At 48.2% G+C, this 23,475-nt stretch overlaps 8 protein-coding genes across 8 annotated transcripts; 6 read left to right on the top strand and 2 right to left on the bottom strand.

Moving 5' to 3' along the window:
- Window positions 1-946: 946 nt before the first annotated feature.
- On the bottom strand, window positions 947-2,498 carry BDV27DRAFT_156352 (cytochrome P450; the record flags this gene model as incomplete). The annotated part of the gene is made up of 2 exons (XM_032072316.1): window positions 947-1,368; window positions 1,421-2,498. The coding sequence occupies 2 exons, from the start codon at window positions 2,496-2,498 to the stop codon at window positions 947-949; spliced, it is 1,500 nt and encodes a 499-aa protein (XP_031929132.1).
- Window positions 2,499-3,608: 1,110 nt separating this feature from the next.
- Window positions 3,609-4,717, top strand: BDV27DRAFT_171188 (uncharacterized protein; the record flags this gene model as incomplete). Its single annotated transcript, XM_032075533.1, has 3 exons — window positions 3,609-4,353; window positions 4,412-4,630; window positions 4,680-4,717. The coding sequence occupies 3 exons, from the start codon at window positions 3,609-3,611 to the stop codon at window positions 4,715-4,717; spliced, it is 1,002 nt and encodes a 333-aa protein (XP_031929131.1).
- A 1,405-nt stretch (window positions 4,718-6,122) lies between these two features.
- On the top strand, window positions 6,123-7,778 carry BDV27DRAFT_156350 (uncharacterized protein; the record flags this gene model as incomplete). Its single annotated transcript, XM_032072315.1, has 3 exons — window positions 6,123-6,378; window positions 7,351-7,481; window positions 7,533-7,778. The coding sequence occupies 3 exons, from the start codon at window positions 6,123-6,125 to the stop codon at window positions 7,776-7,778; spliced, it is 633 nt and encodes a 210-aa protein (XP_031929130.1).
- Window positions 7,779-9,854: 2,076 nt separating this feature from the next.
- On the top strand, window positions 9,855-11,108 carry BDV27DRAFT_171187 (glutathione-independent formaldehyde dehydrogenase; the record flags this gene model as incomplete). The annotated part of the gene is made up of 2 exons (XM_032075532.1): window positions 9,855-10,245; window positions 10,354-11,108. The coding sequence occupies 2 exons, from the start codon at window positions 9,855-9,857 to the stop codon at window positions 11,106-11,108; spliced, it is 1,146 nt and encodes a 381-aa protein (XP_031929129.1).
- Window positions 11,109-11,976: 868 nt separating this feature from the next.
- On the top strand, window positions 11,977-13,846 carry BDV27DRAFT_171185 (amidase signature domain-containing protein; the record flags this gene model as incomplete). Its single annotated transcript, XM_032075531.1, has 3 exons — window positions 11,977-13,395; window positions 13,473-13,557; window positions 13,613-13,846. 3 exons carry the CDS (start codon window positions 11,977-11,979, stop codon window positions 13,729-13,731), a joined length of 1,623 nt encoding a protein of 540 aa, XP_031929128.1. The 3' UTR covers window positions 13,732-13,846.
- A 147-nt stretch (window positions 13,847-13,993) lies between these two features.
- BDV27DRAFT_171183 (putative glycosyl hydrolase) lies at window positions 13,994-17,294 on the bottom strand (the record flags this gene model as incomplete). The annotated part of the gene is made up of 3 exons (XM_032075530.1): window positions 13,994-15,543; window positions 15,593-16,830; window positions 17,282-17,294. 3 exons carry the CDS (start codon window positions 17,292-17,294, stop codon window positions 14,152-14,154), a joined length of 2,643 nt encoding a protein of 880 aa, XP_031929127.1. The 3' UTR covers window positions 13,994-14,151.
- Window positions 17,295-17,801: 507 nt separating this feature from the next.
- Window positions 17,802-19,689, top strand: BDV27DRAFT_143966 (GMC family oxidoreductase; the record flags this gene model as incomplete). Its single annotated transcript, XM_032070183.1, has 5 exons — window positions 17,802-18,024; window positions 18,154-18,439; window positions 18,538-18,859; window positions 18,910-18,963; window positions 18,997-19,689. The coding sequence occupies 5 exons, from the start codon at window positions 17,802-17,804 to the stop codon at window positions 19,687-19,689; spliced, it is 1,578 nt and encodes a 525-aa protein (XP_031929126.1).
- Window positions 19,690-20,240: 551 nt separating this feature from the next.
- BDV27DRAFT_143964 (glycosyl hydrolase family 76-domain-containing protein) lies at window positions 20,241-23,307 on the top strand (the record flags this gene model as incomplete). The annotated part of the gene is made up of 6 exons (XM_032070182.1): window positions 20,241-20,271; window positions 20,361-20,995; window positions 21,045-21,513; window positions 22,124-22,189; window positions 22,243-22,533; window positions 22,622-23,307. 6 exons carry the CDS (start codon window positions 20,241-20,243, stop codon window positions 23,305-23,307), a joined length of 2,178 nt encoding a protein of 725 aa, XP_031929125.1.
- Window positions 23,308-23,475: the final 168 nt, after the last annotated feature.

Here is a 23,475-nt window from a genome sequence, read left to right as displayed (position 1 = left end):
AAACGAGCAGTTTTTTAGTTGCGTCTAACGCTAGGGTTAGCTAATGTTCAGGGTAGATAGCAAATGAGAAGTCTTTAACGCAAGGGCCGGAGCAATGCTGTCTGTGTTATAGGAAATTTGTCAATATAAACAGGAATTAACCTAAGAAAGGAAGAAAGACAAAGATAGATATTAACTCGAACTTATAAATTACAGACACACAGTCTATACCTCTAAGGCTCTCCTAGAGTACAGCGATTTATTATAATCCAGTTGGCACCTTTTCTTATAAAATAGTAACTTATTCACTAAATTAGGGTATCCTAAGCTCTATTTATGTTACTTATAGATTGATAGGCCTATATATAATCTAGTAGTTCATCCAACTCTCCCCTGTTAACTCAGCGATCTGTCGCCTTGGTAAGAACAGAATATCCTGACCTAGAGAGTAATATACCCTTACTATTTTACTAGACTAATTCATGACCAGCGATATTACTGTAGTATCTAGACTACCCTGATCCATTTGTCTGTGATGAACAGTGATAAAGAGAACAGTACCCTTAATAAAGATATTGGCCAGCAATGGCAATATTGGCAGTGGGACTGACCTCTTGTGACCAAACGGGACAAGTGCGAACTTTTCGCCAAAATTAGAATAATATAAGACACTGTTTATGTCTGAAGCAATATCCTGAGTTGTGAATCTTATACCAATAGTATTTTACCTCTCATTGGATACTCACGCATGTGTCCTTTACAGAGGTTCTGGCTGATAATGATATGATAATCGCTGGAATTGCTGCAAATCACTTCTCGAGGGGCATTGGCATGTAATAAAGCAATTTACTTGTCAGCGATGGTGATCCTTGCACAGTTTTGTAAGCTCGCATGTATTCGCCTAGCGTTATATGTTAATTCAATTAGTGCAAGAGAACAAAGTACAAGAAGTTTTTTAAGCACCCATTCAAAATGCTAATTCCCCAGTTTTTTCTCTCCGCCGAATCTCCAATTGAGCCACAGGGTCAACAATCGCATAAACCCCGTGTGCCATAGGTTGCGAATCGTATCCTTCCTTTAACCGAAGGTCATATTCGAACAGAATGTGGGCCAAACATAACTTCAGCTCGGTAGCGGCAAAGAAGCGACCGGGGCATATATGTCTACCACCCCCAAACACATTATGCTCTCGACTGGATTGCACAAATTGGCTCGCGTTTTCTCCTGCATGACGTCGCTTCAAGAAACGATACCCATCGAATGCTTCAGGGTCCTCGTAAACCTCTGGATTCCACATGTCGGTTGAGTCGACCGCAATATGAGATCCCTTGGGAAGTCTCGTCCCATCCGGTAGAGATGTGTCACGGATGACCTTGCGCTCCAATCCCACTATAGCCTAACATTAGACTCAATTCTAGTCGCTGTCATTATGGACACCTACCTGTAACAGGAATCTGTCTTTGCGACTCCTTCATCACGCTATCGAGTAATTCCATCTTTGCCAACGCAGCAAGTCCCAGACCGTGATCTGACAGTGACTTTTGGATTTCCTGTCGTAATGGCTCGACGAGTTCGGGATGTTTCGCAATGTCGATCAGAATCTGCCTGAAGAGTTCAGTGGTGGTAAACAATGCTGCCATCGCCAAAGCGAGCTGTATATCCCCCGCTGGGTGCTTGTTGTTAGGGACTTGCATGGTCCAGGAAAGAACATCGTTGTATTGCGGTGCAGCCAAGCCTTGCTGCTCTGCAGTTCTGGCTTCTTGTTCCCTCTTTTGAACAACTTGCTGCATGATTGCGCGAGCTTGGCCCAAAAGCTCTCGACATGCCGAGGAATGGGGTAGAAACCACTGTACGATCCGCCGTAACGGGGCATGCCATGCATGCAGCTCCCTCACGGCCGCGAAATACTCGCGCACATAGGCCTGAACGACCGTTTGCCACTCTGTATCTGCGGCCTTCTCGGGACCTACGAAGATCGAGGCTGCCGCGCGAGAGATAATCCCCATGGTATCACTTTCCCAATCAAGGGGAGACCAGATGCCACTATCACCCCAGTAATGTTGGAGCGCCGGTCCAATATGGCGGTTGACCGTGGGGATAATCTCTCCGTTCTGAGATAATTTCGTCCGCAGCAGGTTAATCAATATATTGTCGGGGGCGTGGAGTGTATACTGAGCCTCGAATCCCGGGAATCCCGCAAAGTATTCTTCCCTGATCAATTCTTGGTGGTCGAGGTCCCTGTTTGTCTTGACCCAATCGCTCAGAGCAGATGGAAGCACGATTTTCAGCCCGTCCGGCGTACGTAACGTGATCGGACTACCGTGCTGGGCGAGACCCTCGACGATGAGCCTTTTCGCATTCTGGTTGTATTCGCGATATGCTTTGCGACGGAAAAAATCGCCCTGGTAATCATTCACAACTGGAAATATTGGTCGCTGTTTGGTTGCATAACGATACCACCCGGCGAGGATGGCAATAAGTGTCCATGTGAAGGCACTCGAGAAAATTTGATCCAGCATTGGAGCCACTTATTCGGAATTTATGAGACGTGACATGATTTATGACGGGGGAAAAATCGGACCTTTAAAGCACCGAGTATTCAACCTGGAAAACGATCGGACACTCAGTTCGGCAAGGGGTAGATCATTTTCTGCAGGCATATTTATACACAATACTTACTCGGTGGGTACGGGAGTTAGGTTAAGTGGGGACTTTGGTCCACATTCATCATGAGCCACCATGACTCATGTCGCGCTGCTAGGATTGGGTGCGGCGGATTGATACAATTTAGGGCTTATTGTTACCTAAAGGATTCTATTAGAGCCCGAATAGTAGTAGATATATAGCGCGCAGCACCACAATTTTTGTAGTAATAGTGGTAGGAAACCTGACCTAACCTCTCATGTTAGTAGTAACAACCCTTAAGTTTAGGGGCTATAGTACTAGTCGGTAATTCAATTAACTCCGCGAGTATTCAACTATGCGGTATACATGGGTGTAGTCCCTTGGGAACTTTGGAAAGTCAGTGGCTCTACTTCTCTCTTAGATACGATCGTGGGTGACGACTGCCTCCTGCCATATTAATATGTTCTTTTCCACACTGAAGAAACCCATCATTGAAAGGTGTTGTTACCTATTGTTCGGGACAGAGCGTATGTACAAGGCACGGTTGGAATGCCTTTGGTATTTTAGTCCAGTGGGCATGACATGTTTTACAAGTCCTAACCTGAAGGTACAAGTAGAGGGATCGAACCTTCATTTTTGAGTCTATTCCAAGTATTAAGTTGATAAGCGGGACATTGTGTCGTAGTAGTGACCCTCTGTTGCCATTTTTGCCTTTACCCCGAAACCCCAGTCGTTTATCTCTTCCACTGGTGTTGGGCGTATGAAATTCGGGAAATGCCCACTCGATAATTGCTGCACTCGAGTCTTAAAGTCAGAGACTTAGCGAGCCTATCAATCCTTGTTGAACCTGTCCAATGGTGAATCTGACAAATTCTTGTGCATCATGCATGATGTTCTGGACTGTTTAGCGGGGTTGTTGTTTGAACCCCACGTCTTCCTCTTTCCCCACTTAAAATACCAGTACTCTTCAAATATACCTCGAGAATCAAAGAGAACTGCCCCATATGGAAGACCTGGTATACGAGCTGGACCACCTGGTATACGAGCTGGACCCGAAGGGTGACATCTTCCTCATTCTGGACAATGTATCTAAGGATCTGCCGGACAACCTACGGGATCTTACCACGTCGTCGGGGTGGCCAGATGGACTCAGTAACCCTACACCTCCAGAAAGCGACCAGCATAAAGCCGAGAAAAGCGCGGACAGAGGAGGTCAAAACAATGAGATTGAGTCGACCAATGCCCCTGAATGTACTCCGCGGCGCCGTCTGCAGATCCGTGTGTCGTCAAAACATCTGGTATTGGCCTGCCCGCAATTTGAACGGTCGTTGCAAGATGGCTTTGAGGAGGGTACTACGCTGAAAGCCACAGGCAGTCTCCAATTCCCTGTACAGGATTGGGAGGCCATACCTTTTTTAATCCTGATGTTGATTATCCACCATCGAGCACGAATGGTGCCTCGGGAAGTGTCTTTAGCCAGGCTAGTGGAGATCGCGCGGTTGGTTGATTACTACGAATGCTATGAGGCAGTAGAGCCGTTCTCGGGTCCTTGGCTCATCAATCTAAAGATCAAATCTCTCTCATCAAGTTGTTGGATCCCTTCGTTGATGGATGAGGCCGAGAAATGGATTCTTGTATCCTGGGTGTTCAAAGAGGCCAAGCCATTTCAAGATGCCTCGATTTACCTCGAGTCTGAGAGTACAGGAATTGTTAGCTTCAGTGGACTTCCTGGGACCCACGCTATACAAGGTGACTTCTATCTAATCTCTAAGCTACCCCATCACTTACAATACCTTCTCAACTCCAGATGCGATCAACAGTTCCCGACGAGCGCTGATTTCAGGAATCATCAAGTCCATGAATAATCTTTTTTCAACGCTACGAGACGGCCCCAAGCAATGTTCTGAGGGGTGTGACTGTGCGCTACTTGGCGCTCTGACTAAAGGAATGCATCGAATCGGAATTCTGTCACTGAATTCGACTTCCAGCTTTGAGGGGATCAGCTTTACTCAATTGGCGCACGACTGTCGCAACATCACAACTCCGCAGCATAACTGCAGTAGCGGATCATATAGACAGTGCAGCATATCTGGAAAGGTTGCTCCTCTGTTAAGAAATACGGAGAAGCTTAACGTGGGGTTGGATATTTCAGCATTTGCCGAGCTTCGCTCTCCCCATAGCTAGAATGCTGGACTCATCATTATCAATACACCAGAACCGCTTTTTTAAACCTAGTTTCACCTTCTATGATACAGGTTTAAAGCTGCCTTGGCTGGTAAGGCCATATAATTTGATATACTTTTATGGAGGTTGAAAGCGTTGATTATTCTACTTGAGAGGTGAGTCTTATCACATAAAGAACCTGTCAGAGTTATCTACTATTCAGGGTAGAAGACCTGTCAAGTAGGTAAGGATACGTAGGCGAAGCAGAAGTAGATAGTCTATGACAGAAAACTGATTCTTGCCTTTCTCTAGTATCAACATCAGGCTAACTTTATAGCTAGAAGGACCCCCTTCTTCTCTTAACAAAATAAGACTGACAGGGGGCTACTATACGTTATTGAAAAGGCAACGGGTATAAACTCCGACGTTGCCGCTCGACGACCGAGTTGTCTATGCGCAGTGGGCAGGGTATACGACACAGTCACCATGCAGAGTCATCATTGTATCTGTGACAACAATCATCATGATACATACAGCAATACCATGAACGCTGCTACCAGATTAGGTTGGGTCGGGTTTAGGGAATCTAGATTTAACTACAGTTAGATTAGTTTACAGGAGCTATGTTATACTAGACTTAGTATATATCTTGACAGGAAACCCGCGGATCGGGTTCACCTAAACCGGCGCGGGTTTGGGGTCGGTACGGGTTATCACATGAAGAACCCGCCCCGACATCCACTCTAACAGTTAAGTTCAGTATCTATTTAAAATTAATCTTATTAATCTTCTATCAGAATACTAATCGATTAGAATTAATAAAATATTAATACTAAACATAGCTTTTAATATAATCTAATTTTCTTCAAATTGTCAGGGAGGGTTTCAGGACAGGCAGGTTAATCAGAGCTAATACGCAGGTAGGCTACAGATCAGGCTATATACAGACGAATAGACAAGACATAGCTCGAAGAGCTACAACAGGATCAGAATCTGACAGGAAGACATATAGTCAGGGGTCACATACACAGACAGTCGCGATAGGCAGAATCGGTGTTGTAGACTCGCACCGTGACAACGGGGCAGCAGCTTCTGCTCTTGTTGAAGTTTGTTGTTTTTCTTATAGAATCAATATAGTCACCCATCTAAATTTGGGCTATTTCTACGTTGGCGCGGCAGCTTGTAGTTGTAAATCAAGCTCGTTGCTCGGCCAGCAGCTGGCTGAGTTTAATCGTATATTTACCTTGTACAAAGACCTTTCATATTCTAGAGGGAAAGGTCCTAATATAATAGGTGTATTGGTTAGATTCGCTATATACTCTACCTGCACTAGCTTTTCTTGCGCACTGTTAAATATGGCGCCTCGATCCCGTCTACAGGGATCTGACAAAGGGTATCAGAGTGATGTCAGTTCCGACCCGAACGTGATCTTTTCGGACAATCTGATAGCGACTCCACCAGTGACCCGAATTCCGATAGTGAGGACTCCGATGATGAAAACAAAGCTAGTCGAGGATACCGACGATGAGGGCCAGCTACCCTCGGAACGCTACTTGACCCAGGAAGAGAATCTGAATGCCTCTCAGCTTCGACAAAACCGGTACAGCGACGGTACTCAGGAAAAGGCTTCATGAAACTCGCATTTACTGGAATACGTAGATAATCCCCTCAATCCTCAGACTATGTTCACATGTTAAAAGCTCACTGGCAGCTCCCGCAGATCCTGTCAATATATCGGAGTTGACCCAGTCCAGCGCAGGAAATGGATTTTCAAAACTCTAACAAGACTGTTCAATTCCTATACGCATTTTTGGGTTGGCAGTGCGATATTCGCGTTGGTAAGAACAGTCACCACTGCCCAGGAATTGTGTGAAAGAGCTTGTTGGAGTTATTCTGGAAGTGGTGGCATCTTCTGAGACAGGAGAGGTCATTCCTCAGCAAAGACAATTGTGAAGGTGAACGATATATAAAAGGGTAGGCGGTAGGACAAGCGCACGGCCCCATTCTAATGGATCTTTGAAATTTCAAATATCACTCACTCTATGCAGTAAAATGGTTTCTGATACGTTCTAGTGGATCTAAAAATTGGGCTTTGCCGAAGTCTACTGACGTGGCGGCTCGCAGGCAGCTGACTGCGAGACAGATTAAGTGGGGCTCATACTACGTATCGTGCAGGATAGAGCTGAAATGGAACAAAAAATAACTCTCTTATTGTGAGCGGGGTAATATTAGAATTGGTTAAGTGGAAGGGAAGAGCGGATTTTGATGTGACATCGCAACATCCCTACGTTCAGCTAGGCCCACTATGACCAATTCTAAATAATGAAAAAATACACTATCAGGAGCGATCTACAACACTAGTATTTATGAAAAAGTGTGCTCAATAAAGAGGGGCGGAAAGAGGGGACTGGATTTGGGTATAAAGTGTTCCCTCCTCGTCGGAGAAGAAGTTGTTTTCGATCTTATTGCCAACATTTTCAGACCATCCAATCTTGAAGAAGAAAAATGAGTGAAACCTACGAGATCATTGGTATGTACACATACTGACATCACCTATGCTGATCGTTTTGACTAAAGTATCAGGTGCGAATGTCAATCTGACTTCTCCGTCGGAGGATGGAACGGTGTGGACTGTTGAGCAGAAAAGCCCTGAATTGGAAATCGAGTATCCAGAGGGATATCTGAGAGTCAATCACACGTGGGGCCCTTTAAATGTACGTGATACCTTCTGCATACTTAGAATGAAGCTAATACCTTCTGTCTAGCTCGTCGATGGATATGTCGACCCGAATACATTCGAAATAGTGGTGGCCCCGGTCGTAAATCAAGTCTATCTCGGGACTATCCAAGGAAACCTCAAGGATGATCTCAGTGTCCAATTCAATCTATCCAGCTCGTCCGGTCAGTTTCGATTTTTCCTCAGGAATGGAAATGAAGTCTGGATAGATCTTAATATGCGAATTCAATTCGGTGGCTATTTCGAAAGGCAATGGAAGTTCTTGAGCATTTGATGACAGGAACAAACATGGCGGAAGCGGGAAAAATAGGTGTTCCGTACTGGGGGACATATCAAATACACCATATCACGGGATATTTTTCTCTACCTTTTCGTTCCCAGTCTTGACACTTTCGTTGAATGTACAGGCAGCTTTGAACTTTTCTCTTAGCTCGTAAATTTAGAGCCTCGTCAAGGCCTCTATTAGCCTAATTATCTATTATTCAGTTCAGCGGCCCCTGTAATACGTGATTTTAAATCTCTAAGACACTTTTATTATATCTAATATAGTATCTAGATTACTACTGTCTTACAGAATACGAGACAGAGTAGCTTTCCCGTAAATATAATATCCCAACCCAGTGTTTATATATATAAATTCGGTAGGTTCATCATACTCCTAGAAAGCGGTCGAAATTTGCGATCGATCTTTGCTTGTTAGGAGTCAGGCTAGCCTACAACGTTTTAACTAGTACTCCAATTCGTATATGCACTGACTGGAATGTGTACATTGATAGGCGTATATGCACTAGCTGGTGTGTTCATTGGTAGGATTTAAGATAATGAAGACACCAAACGGCATCCATGAGCTTCTCCTGATGCGCGAGGGGCCGCCTTTAAATCTAGGCTTTTGCTACGAACATTCCGAGTATCATTCAAAAAGACTTGCAGATGGTCAAGTTGACATCTGTTGTCGCTACGTCTGACGTATATGTATGTTGACCCTCCGCCCTCCCCCTTCCTAAACCCCTTCTCAATGACCGGTCACTTTGCTTGCAGGCTGCAGCAATAGCAAATAGATTCCGATAATGGTAGGCGCGAAAGACATTAGATCCCGGCATTAGAGGTCGTTCCAGGGCTGATCACCTCATGCAGCGGTCGGAACTGGTGAGAAGCATTCAACAGTGATTCAATGCTACTCTAAGAAAATTGTTGAATATGAACCGTAAAGCTACTTACTTCACCAATTATCACTGCGCAATGTCAAGTTCATTCATTCATATATACACAGCCGCCCATTAAGGAATGGCTGAGAGAAGCAACCAGGTAATCAGAGCCCTAGTAGCATCCCCCGAAGCACGCCCGTATTTGTTGTTTAGTCTCCATTCCTGCGTCCCCCTTGGCAAACTTATAGTAAATTTCCACCAGGCAAGATAGGCCCTTTAAGTCAGACATATTGTTACAACCTGGCCATTCCCGATGATATTACCTCCAGCATATTACAACATCAGTAGGCATTTACTGAATGTCACTCCAGCCATAAGCATCTGGATAACTGCAAGTTCTTGTAATACCAATACTGACCAGATCGATCTGTGACTGTGCAAATATACCGGATAATGTCTAGAGTGGTATAGGTTCCCCATCATTTCGTGTTGCTACATTTACATTTATCTTTCAGCCTTTAGGGTACCGTGGAACCATCAAGACCAGAAATAGCATATTTCAATCACCTAAAAGTACGTAGCTGTGAAACCACCCATGGCTTCACGGACCAACGATTAGGCTCCTACCTATTGCGGAGTTGACATCCATTAATGTCAACATTTAGGCTTTGACCACCCGGGATATCCGCCACCCTATTGTGTCTCAGTATGTCTCTAACCAGATTTTGGGCCTCACGTAAGACTTAAGGCGTCCAGCTCGTGTGTTTGGATACCGAATTGGTTCATGGATACCTAATCACGTTTGTGACGGAGATCTCCGATGAGATTGTTTCCAACAGCCTGGTATATATAGATCCCCGCTTCGGCTTTCTTATTTTACGTCAGACCTAGCTTACGTTTGAGACATCTCAGCCGTCTCCAGATGGGATTATAGTCCTTCCTGGGGGCATAGCCAAACTGGACATGGCCGAGGCTGACCTGGTATAAGACATGAAATTCCTAAAAGATGATGTCAGGTCATATGTATACCATGGCTCTTGTGCGTTGTGACACGGGGTCGCCGTGTTGGTCATCAGCAATTGCTATATAATGACCGGTTAATTCCAACAAGAATGAATCCAACAGGAAATGCTTTATTAGAATCACTCAAGGAATAGTCCCACATTCACCACGCTTCAATTACATTATATATATCGTTATACATTATGGCAGAGACACATAGCAAGAGCAGAACCATGCGGTCGGTTGTTTTTGATGGCCAGCCGTTCGAGGTTTATGTCCGTGATATTCCGAAGGCAAAGGTCGTCAGGCGAACGGATGCCGTGGTTCAAGTCACTTCAGCAGCTATCTGCGGCTCTGACCTGCACAACTACCACGGGGTCTTTGGTAGCGACCAGGTGCCTTATTCTATTGGTCATGAGGCCATGGGTATCGTCGAGGAAATTGGAGCAGATGTTGTTTCCGTGAAGGTTGGGGATCGCGTCATTATCCCTGACTTCCCTGATGGCGTCCGGCTGGATTTAGAACCAACGATTAACCCTGTAATTGCATTGTATGGAGAAGGCCATCAATTTGGTGATTTGGGAGGTTGTCAAGGTACGGTTGAGCTCTGCAGAATCATCCTTTGTTATCTCTTGAGAAGTGAAACATCTGTCATTATTGAGAAAGGACCTATTTCTAACTGGCAAACGCCATTTTCAATAGCCGAATTCGTGCGTGTCCCACTTGCGGACAAATCCTTGATTGTTCTCAGTAAGGAATTTGATGGCATCAAGGATGAAGATCTAGTTATTCTTTCAGACATCTTCCCTACTGCCTGGGCAGGGGTGACTTGGTCGGGCTTCGAGGCTGGAGATACGATCGCTATTTTTGGGGCAGGTCCAGTCGGATTACTGGCGGCCTATTCGGCAATTCTCCGTGGAGCCTCTCGAGTGTATTCCATCGACTCTGTTGAAGATCGACTGGAACTCGCAGCTTCTATTGGAGCCATTCCGATTAACTTCACGAAGGGCGAACCATCGGCGCAGATTCTGGCCCGGGAACCAGGTGGCGTTCAGCGCACCGTAGACTGTGTTGGAGAGGAATGCGTCAACGAGAACTTGAAGCCCGATCAGTCCTTTGTTACTACACAGGCAGTCAAGTGCACCAGTGTGGGTGGTGGCTTAGCGGTTATTGGGGTACACTTTGCTCAACCGAATTCCCAAGGAGTTCAACGAGGAAGCACCATTTCACCATCGATCACCTTTCCCATGACGCTCTTCTGGGAAAAGAACATGACGATTCGTGGTGGAGCAGTGGACAGCAAACTATATGTTGAGCCACTGCTGGAACTGGTGAAAAGTGGCAGAGCTAAACCGGGTTTCGTCTTCTCCAGCATTATCGATATCGAAGAGGCGCCAAAGGCCTATCGACGATTTTCTGACCATCTAGAGACGAAAGTCATGATCAAGTTCTCCTAGAAGAGTAAACCTGCGGTATAAAGGGTACTCTGCGGATCCGGAGGTCTGATTTTCCGCTATTTGATATTTCTGAATGTCTATATTATCAAGCTCCGTCCACATCCCCGCAAAACCTCACCCTCACAGCGCTTTTTTGGGGATTTGACCGATGCATTGTTGGGGGTAGTACAGCAGGAAATAGGGTGAGGTTCCGGGGAGAAGGCTAGAGGACCACGATAGTATAAATTGCACAACTATGTTGCAAAGTTACGCCTAGTTAATTCAATTAGTAAGGGTTTCAACCTCATCGGAAATCACCGTTTCATTGCAGATGCCCTGGAGCATAGCAAACTCCTTGGGAAGGATTTCCCTGGAACTACCAGCTGCACATCCAGAATTGTTCATAAGTAGCAATTTATATTGTGCCCAACGTCAATGCATCTAATATGGATCTGCCTAGGTCTCCTTCCGCGATAGATCGACCAACATACGCACTCTGATCGCTGGATTTAGTGTCGTAGAATAATGATACCTGAAGTGTCGAGATTATCCCCGTGGTGTAATCAAGCGGTGTTATTTTGACAACGTCAATTCTAGTATCTACTCAGAAAACCTGACGGTAAACGCCCTCATTAAAGCGGCGGTAGACAGGGCAAGCGGACATTATTCTGTGTATATCGACGGAGTATATGCGCATTTATATTAGGCCCTCCACCAACCCCTCTTCATGCAGCTAAAATGAGGGGCAAATCCAGCCTCACTCTATAAAGCCCGAGCACCGTGTCATCCTCGCCATTAACACCAATTTTAATCCCAGACTCCCTAAACGAACACACACACACACTCTCTCTCTCTCTCGCCAATCAATCGTTTCCCAAGATCCAACACAATGACTATCCAAACCTGGCACCAAAAAGCCCAAACAAAACAAACCACTGCATTAGCCAAAATTCCTCAGGAATGGCGTCTCCCAACCTCAATCCAGTCTCTACTGACTTCCGACCCAAATCTAAACTGCCTTGAAATCCCAGAAAAAAGCGGGCTCCTCACGCCCCGTGAGCTCGAAATCACAACCACAGAAGACGCAACCACCCTACTCGCCAAGATCTCGAACCGAGAATACACTTCAGTAGAAGTAACAACAGCCTTCAGCAAACGTGCAGCAATCGCCCAACAACTCACCAACTGTCTCACGGAAACATTCTTCGATGAGGCTCTCACCCGCGCAAAACAATTAGATGAGCATCTCGCCACGACCGGCAAGACAATCGGCCCTCTACACGGTCTACCCATTAGCCTGAAAGATTCATTCAATGTAGCCGGGATACCGTCCACACTGGGTTTCATTTCCTTTCTGGATAACCCAGTCCCAACAAGCAATTCTGCTCTCGTCGATATCCTCCTTGCAGCTGGTGCAGTAATATACGTCAAGACTAATATCCCACAGACATTAATGACAGCCGAGTCCCATAACAACATCTTCGGTCGGGTATTGAACCCCCACCGGATCAATCTAGCAGCCGGAGGTAGTTCTGGCGGCGAAGGTGCACTGGTTGCTCTTCGGGGATCACTGTTAGGTGTTGGGACTGATGTCGGCGGTTCGATTCGTATCCCTGCCTTTTGCTGTGGCGTTTTTGGGTTCAAACCCAGTGGAGGAAGAGTCCCTTATGCGGGACAGACGAGTCCAGCTAGACCAGGTTTAACTGGGATAGCGCCTGTGGCTGGGCCGCTGTGTCATTCTGTCCGCGATGCGGACTTGTTCTTCAAGGTTGTTGCTGATTCGCATCCCGAGGATGTGGATGATCAGGTGCTTGGTCTTCCGTGGTCGAGTCCTATTGAGCAGAAGCCTTCGTTAACAATAGGACTTCTTCCTGAGGACCCGACGAGGCCGTATCATCCTAATATGCTGCGGACAATTTCGACAGCGGTTAAGAAACTCGCCGCGGCGGGTCATAACATCATCGATCTTACGGGGAAATGTCCCCCAGTCCACGAGGTTAGCAATATCGCATTTCAATTCTTCCAAATGGATCCCGATAGAACACCCCTTGGTCACCTCGCTGCAAGCGAAGAACCCTGGGTTCCATCTTTGAAATATACATATAACCCAAATGCGACAGAGCCTGAGCCGACGCTGCGACAACTGTACGATCTGAATGTGCAGCAGGCAGATGCTTCCGTCGCGATTAGAAAGGTCTTCCTGGATAATAAGCTTGATGTTCTTCTGGGACCGGGACATCAGACTTGTGCGTCTGTGCATGATACGTTTGGGTTGCCGATTTATACTATGTTGGCTAATTTGGTTGATGTATGGTTTTCTTCTTTCTTTTTATTTTTTTTTTTTTTTGTCGTGTGTCCGGGAAGTCTGGTTCTAATGACTCACAGTATCCGGCTTGTGTTATTCCCTTTGGGGCAGCTGATGAGGCAGCTGATGCTGATTTCATTCGTGATGTTGAATATGTTCCTGAGTGTAAGTGATCTATCTGGTTCACTTGGCTGAGAAGAGTTGTGCTAATGAAATATAGATACCCCTAAAGAGGTCGAAGGCGCGCCATGCCATGTCCAGCTTATTGGAAGACGTTTAAAGGATGAACTATTGATGCAGCACACTCAGATTATCGAGAGTGTCCTGAAGGGTAAGTGAGTAGCATCGATGCTGAGGTAGATTGCAGCACCATTTGTCACATGTCTGGGTCACATGCTGAGCATGCTTTTAGATAGTGAGGTAGAGCTGAAGGATGGAAGAGGGACAACTGGAGATATAAGAATCACGACATTCAAGAGTCATCACATCCAAGAATCGTAACATTCTAACACCATTAGACAGTATCACTTCGGATATATTTAGTCTTTGAATGGCCCATTGTGATACAAGATGAACAATGAAGCAGCGCGAAGCAGTTCAATTTATATATTATTGACGCGTAGCTACTTATACCTATTGATATGAGTACTTTAGCTCAGGTGCTGACATCTGAACACCAGACAGATAATAGCCAGACAAGTCAGGCAATATCCACCAAAGTCCCCTTGCATCCAAGTTCAACTCATCACAGATCATAATCTAGCTCCGTCCGATTTCCCTCTCCTCCACATTCGCCCCAGTCAACGTAGCTACCCACTTCTTCCCTTCAAACTCCACCGTCAATGTGAGTTTTTCGTTCGGGAAAAGGGTAACATAATTATCAGACCAGTATACCGGCGCCACCTCCTGCTGTTTCTCGTCGCTAACCGTCAAATGTATAAAGAAAGCAGGCACATCGGAATTATTTTCCAGCGTCACCTCGGCAAATGTTGATCCTTGTTTCGACACAGTCGTCTTCATGCTTGCCGACACGGACGCAGTTGACATGTTGTTTAATGCGGTGAGATCCGTGTATTTAGTGACAGGTGTGGTGTAGAAGGTAGAGTTATCCCAATCTAGGCTCTCCGTGGTAGACGGAAGCCAATAGACATTGCGGCTGAGAGTGGTGCCCTTTTGCGAGTCCTTCAGGGTCAATCTGAGGAAGCCGACATCCTTGATTTTCTTTATATCGCGTACTTCTGCCACCTGCTTCGATGTTGTTGGAGTGGTGTATGTAGCGATACTTTCATGCTTTATATATCTTCCGTCGAGATCAATCAAATCCACAGTAACAGTCCGCTTCCCAAATTTGTTCAGGGAATGGTTGATGATATGAACGGTGTGCGCTTCGTAGTCGTAAGCAACATGCTCCAAGCGGGCACCCACCTTAGTCCCAAAATAGGATCCTGCCGGTCGTAAGTAATAATCAAACAGCTGCCAATGCAGACTAGGCCAGGCGCCGTTCAACATCCAGTAAACCACCCCAGTGGCCGGGCGAGTTGCATTCTGGCGTATGGCGAACGCTTCAAATTCAGCCCGAGTCGCTTCGTAATCCGCCATCTGCGATTTGCGAAGATAGTCATCCAGTCCGGTGGGTGGCCCGTACCGCGCAAAAAGCCCCTCATTGTACAGGGAGCGGTCCGCAAAGGGCGAGTCATTCTTACTCATGTGCCATTGCGGCTCGTCCGGCTTCATCCACAGATTATCCAAGTCCTGGGGAGACATAAATTGCTTCAAACTGCCGAGCTCGGGCGTTCCCACACCGGCCCCTTGTTCCGAGCCGAAACCAAATGCTGCCCCCAACTTATCGTGGTACCAGTAATTGGGCGGTACCCAATCGTAAGGCCCGTCCATCTTCATGCCAGATGGACCCAGGAGCTTGGGATAGCCGCGCTTACTTGCTGATGCAATGATCGGGTTGGGCCAGTCCATACGATTCAGAGCGTTGACATACACATTTGTGGCCTTGGTGTTGGGCCAGAAGTCCGACCCAATCAGGAATGCCAGCATCGATGGATGAGCCTGCATCATTTCTGCTTCATGGAGCATAATAGCTTCGGCAACTGGGTAGTCCTTCTCCGTCCACTTGACTCCGTTCGCTTCGTCGTTGTACTGCATCAATTAGCCATTACAGTTCACATAGGCAAAGGGTCCCAATTACCTCCCACCCTTCCCATTTATCGCAGCACTCCCATCCCGATATCACCATCAATCCCATACGATCAGCAAGATCGTACAATTCTGGATGTTCCTGCTTTCCTTCCAAGCGCACCGTATTCAGACCCATATCCAACATGTAACGGAAGATCTTGCGCAGATGCTCAAGGTCAAACCGGAGGAACATATCCGGACTATAACCTCCCCCCTTCACATGGAACGGGTATCCATTGACGCTGAATCCAGTGTCATTATACGAGTTAAGCTTTGACGTAACGTGTCGAATACCGAATTGCGTTGGTGGCGCGATATCCGAGACCTCATTTTGACCGAGAGTGGTCTTAGCCTGAACCGTGTACAGTGGCTGCTCACCCCAGGCCGCGGGCCACCAGATTCTGGGGTTCTTCAGCAAAACATCAATCGAAACTGTCGCGCTTTTGTGTGGTTCTAATTTGAACTGCTTGGAAAACGCGACCGTCTGGGATGCATGATCCTGCGCCTGGATGGTACCGTGCACAACACCACTGGCCGTGCGATTCTCGTGGTTCTTAATGTCTACCTTGATAGTGGCAGTAACATTCTCAGTATGTACACCAATGAAGTCTGTTAAAATCCGCGGCGATGACATAGACACCGGTCCCGTCTGCTTGAGTTCTACGTCCCGCCAGACTCCCGTTCCATTATCAGGCGGGTACGGGTTCCAGTCCACGAAGCCCTGGGCAAAGTCACGGAGGTAATTTGTTGGATGAGCCTGGATCAGCAAGACATTTTTTCCAGTCCGGGCAAAGGGCGTGATGTCATAGCGATGGCCACCGTATGATCCCTGTTGAGTGGAATTGGATGCAATTTGTTTTCCGTTAAAGTAAATATCCGCCTTGGAAGTTATACCGTGAGTGACAAGGAACATATGTTGTCCCTTGGGAGGTGTGGTAAGGCTGAGCTCCTCGCGATACAGCCACGGGGCGCGGAAGATGGTCTGGTCGACAGTTGCAAGATTATTGGAATAAAATAGGTGTGTGTCGTTGTAAGCATCATTTTGAATCAGCCCTGCCATGACAGTAGCCCGAGAGCCGATCCGATACCAGGAGCCCAGATTATGAGCCGTCGGAAGGGATAGGTCGGTCAGATTACTAGGTGCGTGAAGGGCAGACTGCAGATGCCATCCAGGAATCACAGCCGTGTCACCAGGGGAGGCGACAGAGGCTACGCCGAATGGTAGCACAGCGAGCGCTGAGAGGAAACCTCGATGATGCATATTCTCGAAGGAGCCCCATGTGCTGTATGTAGGTTGAGTGAAGATCGTGGAAAGCTGGAAGGTTGGGGGGGAGGAAATATATGCAAGGGCTAAAGTTACATGAAGGTTCAAGACACCCTTGTCAAGCAATCTCCGAGCTTCGAAAGTTTAGAGAACATAACAACCCTCTCAGAAAACGACCACGATCCACTTGAATGTAGGTGCACTGCATGGTTACATCGTGTTCGGGTCATCCCGAGAGATCGTCGGCAACGCTACATAGAGCATGTCACGATGCCGATAGAGCAATGGAACCGTGGATGAAGGCTCGGCACCCTCCCGATAGTACCCGCGTGCCTGGAGGCAATTCTGTCACCATAGACAACGCCATTGTTTGCCTGTCAAAGTACCGTTGGGTAGTATTAGCCAAGATAAACAAATGGAGATATTTGGTGCAACGCTGCAGGTACATACTTGTTTGTCACACTGTCTCGGACTTTAATGAATTGTGGGGTAACAGTGATTTAGCCAACCCTACCCTATCGTGACGGCCCATGTATGTTTTATAAAAACTGGGCTCTCGCCTCACCTTACGTCCTTTTGTGCTCATGTCAGACTCCACGAACCCCCTGCGGTTCCAGGCCACGATTGAGTCAGTCCCGACTAAGAGCTAAGTCGCCGCTAGTGAATTAGTCTAGCCCCAGGAGTCGTCTAGCGCCCGTGCAGGTCAGACAGATTCATGAAATGTCGTTGTCAGAGTCACTGGTGGGGATCAGCGTCTCCCAACGCAGAAACGACATGATCTTGTTTATCTGATTGGGTCCTTTGGTTGCAAATACTAGCACCCGACAGTGAGGTAACCAATTTCCGAGCATGTCTGGTGCGGTTATAAAATAGCCCAGGTTGCCCAGAGAGCCGTCCGTCAGCTTTTGAATTGCCGGTCGATCTCGGTTGCTAAGATAGTGGGCGCCCCTCCACCATGACCAACACCGAACAGCCATACGACTATATCATCGTTGGCGCAGGAATTGGCGGTCTAGTATTGGCCTCCCGTCTCAGCGAAAATGCCAATGCCAAAGTTCTCCTCGTCGAAGCCGGGCCTAATCACATGGGAGACCCGCGCGTTGAAACCCCGGGCTTGCTAGGCGCCATAATCGAAAATCCGGATTTCGACTGGGACTACTTGACCGAGCCACAGGACAGTGAAATTTGATGTATGCAGACCATGGTGGTTACTGACAAGCGCTCCAACCAGGTTCATGCAAACAATCGTCAACTCGGCCAGCCACGGGGCCGGATGGTTGGTGGCTCTTCGGCCTTGTATTTCTCAGTGGCTATGTACCCATCACGCGCCAATTTCGAGGCGTGGGAATCCCTGGGCAATGATGGGTGGGGCCCAGATGCCATGGCTCCATATCTGCGCAAATTCCATACATACACGCCCCCGAGCGAGGCCACCAGTGCGTTCCTCTATGTAGACAAGTACATGAAGCCAGAGAACCAGGGCAATCAAGGCCCTGTGCCAATCTCTCACCTTGATATCTATACTCCGTTCAATAAGGCATGGAATGAGACATTTGCCCGCTTGGGCTGGAACACTCACGCGCAGGGCGCAAAGTGGGACCCTTTACGCCGCCACTATCCGTTGACGGGAAAACAGGCCAACGAGGATATGCTGGCACTTACTACACCCAGGATGTCGCCGAGCGCAAAAGCCTGCATCTGCTCACTGAGACGATAGTAGAGCGAGTTATCCTGACGAAATCTGAAGGCGGCCAGGTGACTGCGACAGGAATTCAGATTCGGACCAAAGATGGACAGCGACTCAAAGTCGCTGCCACGCGTGAAGTCGTCATCAGTACTGGAACTCTAAATTCCCCACAACTCCTTGAGCTATCTGGTATTGGCGCAGCGGATCTGTTGCAAAAGCACAATATCCCTGTAGTGCTCGGCCTGCCTGCAGTCAGGGAAAATCTCCAGGATCATTGTATGTCAACCGTTAACTTCGAAGTGGCAGACGGACAGACGTCCGCAGACGTTGCGCGGGATCCCAAAGGTGATCCAGTCTCTGATGGAGCTCTGAGAAGACACGGACTGGTCCTATGACTGGCATTCCCGTTAGTGTGGCCTATCTACCCATGGTTGACCACGATGGATAAGTTCCCCGCGAGCAGATAGATAGTCTGTTGGCTCAGTATCTGGACAGCCCGCAGGCTAAACGAGTCTCACCCGGGAGGCAGCAGCAATACAACATCCTGCGGCAGATGCTTCGGGATGACCAGACAGGCTCCGCACAATACATGTTCCTCGGAGCACAACTCAATGCGAAGGAGGGGGTGAACACAATGAGCTATGTGCTGTCGAAGGACTTGCCCGAGAACTACATAAACATTTTGGTTTTACATAACCATCCCTTCTCACGGGGATCTATACATATGCAATCGCCAAACGCGGGCGATAAGCCTGTCTACGACCCCCAGTATTTATCGCACCCCTTAGATTTAGAGATCCTCGCCCGACACACTCAGTTCCTGGACAAGATTGCCCGTACTGAGCCTTTTAGCTCGCTACTCAAACCCGGCGCTCGGGTACCTCAGGCGGCGATCGATCTGGCAGATCTGGAGAAAGCTAAGGAGGTAGTTAAAGATCGTCTATTCCACTGCTTCCATCCAGTGGGCACATGCGCGATGATGCCTGTAGAGTTAGGCGAAGTAGTTGACACCCAGCTGAAGGTTCATGGCACACACAATTTACGAGTGGTCGATGCCAGCATCTTTCCCTTGGAACCGTCGGGTAATATTCAAGCCACGACATATGCAGTCGCCGAGCGCGCGGCGGACCTTATCCGTGCAGCTGCGCATCATTAGATTGAAGATCGGCGCCTGTGCCGTGGGGTCTTAAGGTTGTTGTGTTTAGAAGTCTCACTGGAATGTAGCCTTGCCCTATTTGTCAATGGATGTATTACGACGATCCACACTTGTAGAGAACCTCTTGTGCTCATTTAGCGGGGACCATATATAAATTGACCAAAAGTTCGTAAGTCATTGAGTAAGTTGTTTTCAATGATCTAGAAGTCTCAGAGCGTGGGCTCAGCTCCATCATGTGGCGCATCGGCATCCCACGGCTGTTTCCACGCAACCACTGCATTCCTCTGACTGGAATGTCGGTTAAAACATTATAATAAGATCGATGGGCTCAAGGGACTCTCCCATTGATTATGCCCTTCGGCTCTGTTGCCTGAAAATCAACTCACAATGCGAACACCATGGTGTGCCATCCTGGCGCTGCTTACCGGCGTCCAGGCCATCGATATGAAAGTAGAGGATCCTGGTGAGGCTCTTCAAACCCAGTGGGACTGAAACACTGCTGACACAGGGCAGAATCGGTGAAACAGGCGAGTTATGCGGTCGCTAATAATATGCTCTCTCACTACACTGGCATGAATCCAGGTACAGTGAATCTACGTTGCTATACGGTATGGACTTTCCAAGACTGACAAGAAGCGGCGGGCTTGGACCCGTGTTTGCTACATGTACAGGTGGCACGCCCGGAGTCTTACCTCCTCCGTATTATTGGTGGGAGGCCGGTGCCATGTTCAATGCTCTGATTGATTACTGGTATTACACGGGCGACGACAGGTGGAACGACATGATCATGCAGGCTATGATCTGGCAAGCAGGCGGCGATGGGACATTTATGCCTCCCAATCAGACACACGCCGAGGGCAACGATGACCAGGCCTTCTGGGCCTTTGCTGCCATGTCAGCCGCTGAACGAAACTTTCCCAATCCGCCAGAAGGGCAACCGGGGTGGTTGGCCATGGCTCAGGGGGTGTTCAACACCCAGGCCCCGCGATGGAACACTGAGACCTGCGGTGGAGGTTTGAGGTGGCAAATATTTAGCTTCAATAACGGATTCCATTACAAAAACACGATTGCCAACGGTTGCTTTTTCAACCTAGCCGCGCGCTTGGCAAGATACACAGGGAATCAAACATACGCCGACTGGGCCGTTCGAGTATGGGACTGGACGGAGTCGGTCGGCTTCATAACCGACGATTATCTGTTCTTGGATGGGGCGGACGAACTCAAAAATTGTACGGAGTTCAACTACCTTCAGTGGACGTACAACTCCGGGGTGTATCTGTTTGGTGCCGCGAGCATGTATAACCTGGTAAGTGTGTGTCTTGGTAATATGGCGAGAATTCGGGCTAACGAGTCAGACTGATGGCGACCCCATCTGGAAAGAACGAACGCAGCGCATCCTTGACGCCACGAAGGTGTACTTCAAAAACGACGTGCTGTACGAACGAGCCTGTGAGCCCATAAATACTTGCGGGGTGGATCAGCGGTCGTTCAAGGGGTACCTGGCCCGGTGGATGGCAGCATCCGCTCAAGTCGCTCCGTTTATCCTTGACCAAGTGATGCCCAAGCTACGCACCTCAGCAAGTGCAGCAGCTCGAACGTGCACCGGGGGTTCCGATCACGCCACGTGCGGTATGAAATGGACTTCAGGGCAATGGGACCAGAGTGACGACGTGGGCGTCCAGATGTCCGTATTGGAGGTGATGCAAGCGACCCTCGTGGGGAGCGTGGCTCCTCCGGTAACAGAGGACAACGGGGGTACCAGCAAGGGGAATCCTAGTGCCGGAACCGAGGCAACAGGCCCGCAACCCCATAGCCGCCGAATGAGTACCAGCACGGCCAATCGGGCTGGGGCAGGCATTCTCACGATACTTATGTCGATGCTGATCTTCTATACGGTTTGGTGGGGAATATACGAGTAGCACCTCACTGACTGCGCCGACTGTGAATATTTTGATGAGCCTTTCTGATGTTGACCATTCCCCTTTTAAAACGGTTTAAATATGAGTGAAATCTTTACTTCCCACCAAGCGTCGTAGTTACCGATACAAATCCGCGTAGCGACACCATTGGAGGAAAGGGTTTAAACTAAACGCGTCTTGGCGTGAACATTCGACCATGATTCGTAGCACTCGGAAATCCGGATATATACTCAACACAACCTTGTTCTGCAGACTATGCAGGACTCCACCTCACTGTGCGGGGAAGCTGGCGCCCAGTCGGACATGACGGCGATATTCCGCTGTGCAATGCAGCATATATGGCCCAGCACTCGCAATGCTGTCTTATGTTGTCATTGAAACGGAACGATATCAGGCCATCGTAATCCAATCGGATATTGTTCGTACAACACTCTGGTGATCATCACAATTTACAGCAAGAATGTCTGCCGAGGTGTCCTCTCATGATTTCCAGATTCCCTCCCACTGCAAGGCAGGCGTGGTCGTCAATGAAGGTCCAAACTTCGAGGTGAAGGTCGAGATGGTGCCGGTCCCGGAGCCAGGTAAGCTCTATGCCACACGAAAGGAAAAACAATACTAACAGTTTTTATTCCAGGTCCCGATGACATCCTGATCCGATTGAACGTCACTGGTATCTGCTCCTCAGACCTCCATATGATGCAAGGCGACCTAGGAACTCCACCGATGTCAACTTTTGGCGTTCGCTCTCCGGGTCACGAGGGTGCCGGGGTTGTAGTGAAAGTTGGCGCAAATGTGAAGAACTTCAAACTAGGCGACCGGGCGGGCATTAAACCACTTCTCGACACGTGCGGTGCGTGCGAGTTGTGCTGGGGAGATAAGGAGACGTATTGCCGTACCGCTATTCACGCTGGCTTGATGGCACCTGGTAGATCACCACCCCCCACCCCCCCCCCCCCCCCCTTTTCTAATAGCCTTATTCCATTGTTTCGCGAGGTCGGCCACTAACGGAATAGGGACCTATCAACAATATATTGTCTCTCCCGCCCGATATGCAACGCCCATCCCCGATGGTATTCCTGATGAGATTGCAGCCCCTATTATGTGCAGCGCATCCACCATCTATCGCTCTCTGACGGAATCCGGGCTGAAGCCAGGAAACTGGGCAGTGTTTCCTGGCGGTGGGGGTGGGGTGGGTATTCAGGGCGTGCAGCTTGCTAAGGCGATGGGTATGCGTCCAGTTGTCGTGGACGCAGGTGAATCGAAGAGGGCATTGGCTTTGGAGATGGGCGCAGAAGTCTTCATCGATTTCATCGAAACGTCCGATCCTGCCGCAGCTGTAATAAAGGCAACAGATGGTGTAGGGGCACATGGAGTATTCGTCACAGCTCCTGCGGCCTACCGAACAGCGTTATCATACGTGGGTAACCGCATTGGAGCGGTTGTCATGTGTATTGGGCTGGGTCCGACGGGCGCAATGACTATCGGGGATGATCCCAATGCTTTTATCTTCAAGAATCTGACGGTCAAGGGGACCTTGGTAGGCAGTCGACAGGATACGATAGCGGCATTGGACTTTGCTCGGCGGGGCAAGCTTCGACAAATTTGCGAGGTCTATCCGATTGACCGATTGCCTGAAGCAGTAGAGAAGCTGCGAAAGGGACAGGCCACGGGACGAATGGCGGTTGACTTCAACAAGTAAATCGCATAGATGGAAACAAACCATGGGAAGAGATGCCGAGGCGGTCAGTGGAGTATTGCCGTCATCCTCATATTCGTGGCCTTAGGCAGAGATATTCCCAACTAGTTCCTGACTGATTTATTTTCATCTTGCAACATATAATTCTAAATGATGCGATTGTTTGCTTGT

The sequence above is a fragment of the Aspergillus caelatus genome (genome assembly GCF_009193585.1).
Source record: "Aspergillus caelatus strain CBS 763.97 unplaced genomic scaffold BDV27scaffold_58, whole genome shotgun sequence".
NCBI lineage: Eukaryota > Fungi > Ascomycota > Eurotiomycetes > Eurotiales > Aspergillaceae > Aspergillus > Aspergillus caelatus.
This window is presented reverse-complemented; position numbering and strand designations above follow the sequence as displayed.